Genomic DNA, 7,172 nt, shown 5'->3' with positions numbered 1-7,172 from the left:
CCCTCCAGCTTCCTCCTGGCATCCTTCAGGGCCATCTCGCCCCTCTCCTCGGCCTCAGCGATGGCTGACTGCAGGTGATGGTTCTGGGGAAGGAAAAAGGAGTTTCTCCTTCTCTTCTTCTCACTCTCCACTGGGTAATCCTCAGGGTGTGAACTGGAGGGAGAACCAGCAGGAACCATCTCATGGGACACCAACCAACCCTTACCTGTTTCTTCACGTTCTCAATCTCCGTCCTCAGCCTCTGGACATTCCTGGTGAGCTCCTGGATCTCTATCTTGGTGTTGCGGAGGTTGTCCCCGTGCCGTCCTGCTGTGCTCTGCAGCTCCTCATACTGGTGGCACAGGGACAAGCCAAGCCATCAGTGACACAACCAGCCAAGAGTTCAGGTGTTACCCAAGGGCCTCATTTGCCCCTTGGGACTCACCTGGCTCTGGTACCAGGCCTCGGCCTCAGCTCTGCTGCTCTGGGCGATCTGCTCGTACTGTCGTCTGACCTCCTCGATGATGCTCTCCAGGTCCAGGTGCCTGTTGTTGTCCATGGACACCACCACAGACAGGTCCCTGCTGATGGTCTGCATCTGAGACAGCTCCTGCAACCCACACAGGCAGCACAGCTGAGTCCAAATCCTTATGGACACCCAATCCAACCTGAGGTGGCTCCAAGCCATATCTACCTAGGCACCCAATCCAACCTGGGTTGGCCTCCTCATTCCAACCCCATCCCACTCCTGGGGAGGGAGAGCTCTTACCTCCTCATAGATGCACCTCAGGAAGTTGATCTCATCGGTCAGAGCTCCCACCTTGGCTTCCAGCTCAACCTTGGTCATGTAGGCACAGTCCACGTCCTAATGGAGAGATCCCAGCAATGGGCAACTCCTTCCCCTCATCCCACAAGAGCTGTTGGCTCTTCCTGTTGGGATCTGCCCATGCTGAGTCCTTCTGGTGTTTTTGCAGCCTGTCCCTCCCCCCCAGTACCTCCCAGGACCTCCTCCCTCACCTTCTTCAGCACCACAAACTCGTTCTCAGCCGCCGTGCGACGGTTGATCTCCTCTTCATACCTGAGGGAGGGAACAGGATGAGATGAGACCCTTGGACACTCCTCACCCAACCCCTGGAACCTCAATTCCCTCCTCCAGGACCTCCTCAGCCCCATCCCTGCAGGGTGGGAATGTCCACGTGGGCTCAGGTCTCACCCGTGGCACTCACTTGGTTTTGAACTCCTCCACGTACTGCCTCATGTTCTGCAGCTCTGACTCCAGCTGTCCCCTCTGCCCCAGCAGAGACTCCAGCCTCCTCCGCAGGTTCTGGATGTAGTTCTCAAAGATCACATCCAGGTTCTTCCTCGGCCCTTGTGGCCCTTGTTGCTGCAGCAGTTCCCACTTGGTGGACAGGACCTTGTTCTGCTGCTCCAGGAATCGCACCTAGAGCCACAAAGGGGGAGAGATTCCCTGGGGAGTCATCCTGCTGCTCCAACCACCTTCAGGAGGCCACGGAAGTCATTCCCCACATCCTGTGGCTCACTCAGCATGAGAAGTGACACTGAGCTGATCTGTCACTCGTTAACCTTTGATCCTTCTCCACTTCCCTTCTGGGACAAAGAGCTGTTGCCGGGAAGGAACATCATCCCAGTTTTCCATAGCATCGAGGTTGGATTTGCCATCCTTTTTCCAGTGGTGAAGTCAAGAGAAATGAACCTTTTATTCCCAAACTGCCCAGGGATCATTCCCAAACCCCCAACAAGGCACTAAGGAAGAGATTGAACTGAACGAATTACTCTCTGCAAATCCAAGAGGAAAATTCCTCCTCTTCTTCTTCCATTTTCCCTTAATTCCTCCTCATTTCCCCCCTTTATTTCTCCTCCTTTTTTTCAATTTCCTATTGGAAAGATTCCCTTCCAATTTCACCATTTTTTTTCCCATTTCCCATTGGGAATTTTGAGCCACAGATCTTTTTTGACCTCCCGGTGAGTGAAATCCCATTTGTCTCCATATCCCAGAACATTCCTCTGGTCAGACACAGAAATTACTCCACATATATCTCATATATAAAAAAAAAACCCCATGGAATATGTCTATAACCAACATTGTCCCATGCTGGGAAGTTCAAGGGAACTGCTCTGCACTTGAACTGGAACAAGGAATGCTCAGGAATTACTTGGGAGTTCATTCCTAGACCTTAAGCTCCTTGAGAATAAGTTGTTCCTGGAGAAGTACAGACATAAAGAACCACTTAGATAATGGAGTGTATCCCAATCCCTTTGGCCTGGATTAACAGATCACACTGGGAGCAAAACCAAGGAAGGATTTGGATGGGCCAAAGCTGGAGAAAGTCATTTGTTTCCTCTGTGGATGCAAAGTTTGGCCCCTTCCTTGGGACGAGCCGAGGAAATCCCTCATGGCCCAACACGGAGCTGAGAAGGACAAGACTTCCCTCTCCACAATTCCCTCAGAATTCCCATTCCCAAGCAAATCCAGCTCCAAGCTCTCACCTTGTCGATGAAGGAGGCAAACTGGTTGTTCAGAGTCTTGATCTGCTCCTTCTCCTGACACTTCACCTGTTGGATCTGAGGGTCGATGTCCACGTGGACGGGACGCAGGAGAGTCGGATCCACCTGCACGGGTTGGATCCCTCCAGGGAATCCGGGACCACCTCTGATGGGCCCCCCAAAGCTCCCCATTCCTGCCCCGAGCACTCCTGCTCCAATGCTCCCGAATCCTCCCGCGAATCCTGCACCGAAGCCACCGAGACGACATCCGTAGGAGCCTCCCGTGCTGCCCCCGAGGCTGTGGAGGCTGCGGCTGCGGAACCCCGCGCAGCGTCCGCCGCCTCCTCCCACCCCTCGGGACGTGGAGAACGAGCTGTAGCTGATCCTGGTCCTGCCACCACTTCCCCCAAAGCCACCACCGATGGCGGAGCAGGAGCTGAATCCCCTTTTGCTGCCCATTCCGAAGCTCCTGCAGACAGACTGTCGAGACATGGTGGGTCCTTCCTCCGACGAGGACGAAGTGGAGATGATGAGGAGGGCAGAGAGAAGTGCTCAGAGTCTTCTCTGCTTCCACAGCTCCAGGCATTCCCTTTTATCCACTGCTGGAGGTGGGTTGGGACGACTTGGGCGTGAGGAGGAAATCTTCAGCAGCTTGGTGCGGTTAGCAGATTTTTGCCCAACTGGCGACTCCACCCAGAAATTCGCTTGGCCACGCAGAAGGGAATGGGAAAGCAGGAGCTGCCAGGCAGTTCTCCTGGAACCAGTGGACTCCCCTATCTCCCTGGCATCTCCCAAACCATGTTTTACAACGATGTTGTCATGTTCTTCCCTCCTCCCACCCCCGACCGGTTCTTGCCGACACCCAGTTTGTCTGACTCGGGAGTTTTCCGCACCAGGGGAAGGATTTTGGTGAAATGCAGCGGGAATGAAGCTTTCACAATTCCCCCCCAAGCAGCATTCCAAAAGGCCTTCTTAAGCAGAAAATCCCTGATGGCTTTCCAAGAGGAAAAACACCCAATTAGCCACGCTCAGCATTCCTGGTTTCTCCAGGGAAAAGCTGCTTAGTGTGTTCCTGAGAGGATTTGGTGGGAAGGAAGTGCCTTCACTCCCAAATGTGTCTTTGGAATCTGACACAACCAGGTCCTGGTTTCTCCAGGGAAGTGCTGCTTAGAGTCTTCCCGAGAGGATCTGTTGGGATGGAGGTGCCTTCACTCCCAAACGTGTCCTTGGAGCCTGACATAACCAGATCCCGGGATTCCAGCACCGGAGGGGGATGAGCAAGAGGACAAGGATGTCCAGCTCCTTCCCTGTGCTGTTCCAATGGCCACAGGGATGGTGGAGCCTGTGGAGGATTAACCTAATTGACACCTAACCATGCTCAGCATTCCTGGTTTCTCCAGGGAAGAGCTGCTCAGTGTCTTCCCAAGAGGATCCTTTGGGATGGAGGTGCCTGCTCTCCCAAATGTGTCTTCTGGAGTCTGAATAACCAGATCCTGGGATTCCAGCACCGGAGCAAGAGGACAAGGATGTCCAACTCCTTCCCTGAGCTGTTCCAATGGCCACAGGGAAGCTGGAAGCTCCTGAAGGACATTTTGGAGGTAACTTCAGGACCTCGTTAATCAAAGACTTATTTTAGGTGAATTCATGAAGTTCAGGGTGAAAATAACACCCCAAAATTTCCTTCATTTTGAGTTCCTGAAAAGCAGTAATGAAAGTAATGGAAATCTGTGTTTTAAAGCTTTTCAGCTGTCCAATAATATCCTGGATTTGAGATTCCAGAGGGGAACAGCAGCATGTGTTGGAGTTCTCACAGGAGATTTGGGCAGGGAAATGTGGTTTGGAAGTGCCATGAGGAATCCACCTGTGGCCGCAGACACTGCAAACCCTTTGGAAAACCAGCCCAGGAGTCACTTCCAAAAGCCACTGGAGGAATCTGAGACGTGGAGATCATTGTTGGCACTGGGATGAGGCTGCTGGACCCGTGGTCTGCACAGAACGGGGGAGAGAGGAGGACAGTACCCTTGAGGGGGATTCAACAGTTGGCCAAGGGTCATTCCACCCTTGAGGGACTCTGGTAAGAGTTGGCCAAGGGTTACTCCACCCTTGAGGGACTCAGGTGAGAGTTGGCCAAGGGTCATTCCACCCTTGAGGGTCTCATGTAACAGTTGGCCAAGGGTTGTTCCACCCTTGAGGGTCTCAGGTAAGAAAGAGTTGGCCAAGGGTCATCCCACCACTGAGGGACTCAACAGTTGGCCAAGAACCATCCAGATGTGTGTTCTGCAGCTGGAGAGCAGCAGCATCCCCACAGCAGGGAGGGGACACCTTCCCTTCCCAAAGGAGCCTGAACCAAGAGTCTTTTCTCCACTGTCATCTCCAAGGTGGAGATTGAAGCTCTCCAGCTCATCCCCCAGCCCAGTGCACTCACTCATGAGGAGCAGCTGTGGGGAGGTACAGAGTGGCTTGGGTTGAGGTCATGCCTTGTCCTGGCCTCCTTCCAGGTTGCCAAACGCAGGGCAGGAAGCACCAGGACTGGCTCAGAACACCCTACACGGAGGGGGAAGATGTGCAGAGTCAGCCAGATGCTTCAGCGCTGACCACAAGCAGCTCCCCCTGCAGATAAGACGCCCAGATTGAGTCACTCTGACGTCTTCAGACGAGATGTGGAGATTGTTCCAAGCCTTGGAGTCACTTCTGCCTCCTCCAGGTAAAGCCCAACAGGCTCCAGCCTTGCCCTCAGATCTCTTTCGCAAGGAGCTGCCTCAGCACGATCGGCAGCACCAGGAGAAACTGTGAACTCGGCAGAAAAGGAGGATGGAGACAGAGCTGAGCGGCAGCTTCACACCTCGGCACGGCCCAGAGCAGCCAGGAGCGTGTCGCAACGCCGCTCCAGCACCACTGGAAGCTCCTTGTAAAGCACAGGAGAAACAGAGTCTTAAAGCTAAGCCCCAAACCAGGTGACTCTTGCCCCAAGCCAAACCCCAAAGTGCTCTTGGCACAGCTCCAGCTTCTCACCAGGTTTTGCCTTCTCAGCAGCTTTGCTTGGGCTGGGCCCAGCCACGTTCTCCAGATTCTGCACCCACAGTCCCCAGATCCTGTACCCTCCAAAGGGGGAAAATTCTCCCTCCCAAACCCTCCCTGCTGTGCCCAGACCTCTCCCTCTCTCTGCACCTTCCTGACTGCTCCTACTTGGGCTGAACTCAGCCTCAGTTGTTTCCAGCACTGCTATCCCTTCAGCTTCCCAGGGAGTGCAGTTCCCTCTCCCAGGACTCCTGGAGCTCTTCCCTCTTGCCTTTCCTGGACTTCTCCCTCTCTCTGCACCTTCCTGACCTGCTCTGGGGGCACCAGCAGCTCCCACAGGCTGTTGTGGGACTTCTGAACCACCACTGACAGCGTTTTCTGCCCCTTTGATCTCTGCTGGAGGAGGAGGAGGAACCACAGCCCAGCTGAGATCAAACACTGCCCTCCTGGGCCCTCTCCTCCAGCTGCTCCACATCTCTCCCTGCTGCTCCTGGAGCAAGGAAGAGCCACTGGGGGAGTCACTTGGCTCCTGAGGGAGCTGGTGGGGCCTGAGCTCACAGGTCTGGGGTGAATCACACCTTCCCAGTCCGGTGCGTTCCCACAGCTGCTCAGGGATGGGTTTGTGGCTCTCCACCACTCCTGGTGCTCTCAGGGTGCTGAGCTGCACATCCCACCTGGACACAGCCCAGGTGTGCTTGGCCAAGGTCCATCTCCACAGTCACCTGCCCTCCCAACACATCCCAACATCCTCTCCAAGGCAGGAAACTCAGCTGAGCTGAGCCCAGGCTGATCTGATGTCTGCTCTGCCGATCCCTATCATCCATCAGCCTGGTTGGATCTCAACTGGTTTGGTCACGAGGCACTGGGAGTGTTCCTGCCCCAATCCCAGGCCCTGCTCTTTGGGGTTTCAGCTTCTAGAGTCCTAGACAGGTTGATAAAACTCCTTTCCTAGAGCTGCAGGACTTGGGGTGTTGCCAAATCCCACTGGGTGAGATGTGACAAGAGGCACCAAGAACCTTCATGAGCCCCAGATATTGGCATGGGGCAACCTGTGCCTCCTCCTGCTGGAGCTTTCCAGACCCAATGATTCCATATCTCTACTGTGGAAATGACTTGAGATGATTCCAAGGATGAACTGGCTCATTCCCAATGTCAGGAGATGTCCCAAAACTTGAGCAATCTCCTGAGTTCGTCCAGTTTGGGCTTTTCTGCTCGTTCACAGGTCCTTAGTGTTGTGTGAGCTGAGGATTGACCACTCCAGGAGGTGTTTGTGTCTTCAGGGAGGAGCAAAGAGGCATCACCTGTGCTTGGATCCATGTCCTGCTCCATCCCCAAACCTCTTTGGCTCCCTCAAAGCACAGGTAGGACACGTTGGGTAGAACAACCCCCAAAATTCCCACCAAGCCTCTTCCCAACCAGCCTAATCCACCCTGTCCAAGAGCAGCTCTGGAAGCAGCAACAACACAACAACATCCTGAATGTTCTCTGCAGTTTATTGGGAACGGCGACATCCCAAGGAGGGAGGACAGGACACACAGGGAGGGAGGTGGGACACAGCCAACGAGGGCCACAGGGAAACAGAGGAGTTTTATACACGTTTGCCACGAGAAATGTACAGCAGAGCGAGGGAAGCAGCTCAGCTTCTCCTGCCAGGCAGAGCTCCCCGTGCC

General features: G+C 54.4%; 1 protein-coding gene across 1 annotated transcript in view; it reads right to left on the bottom strand.

Moving 5' to 3' along the window:
* The window catches only part of LOC103808842 (keratin, type II cytoskeletal 6A-like), a 3,816-nt gene extending 840 nt beyond the window's left edge, over positions 1 to 2,976 (bottom strand). Inside the window, 8 exon segments of the mRNA XM_009081647.1 lie at positions 1 to 2; positions 4 to 83; positions 206 to 331; positions 425 to 589; positions 749 to 844; positions 997 to 1,057; positions 1,206 to 1,420; positions 2,488 to 2,976. The exon segment at positions 1 to 2 is cut by the window's left edge and continues 130 nt beyond it. Of these exon segments, the coding sequence (XP_009079895.1) occupies positions 1 to 2; positions 4 to 83; positions 206 to 331; positions 425 to 589; positions 749 to 844; positions 997 to 1,057; positions 1,206 to 1,420; positions 2,488 to 2,976 (1,234 nt within the window).
* Positions 2,977 to 7,172: the final 4,196 nt, after the last annotated feature.

This window comes from Acanthisitta chloris, unplaced genomic scaffold, assembly GCF_000695815.1.
Source record: "Acanthisitta chloris isolate BGI_N310 unplaced genomic scaffold, ASM69581v1 scaffold18349, whole genome shotgun sequence".
Lineage (NCBI taxonomy): Eukaryota > Metazoa > Chordata > Aves > Passeriformes > Acanthisittidae > Acanthisitta > Acanthisitta chloris.
This window is presented reverse-complemented; position numbering and strand designations above follow the sequence as displayed.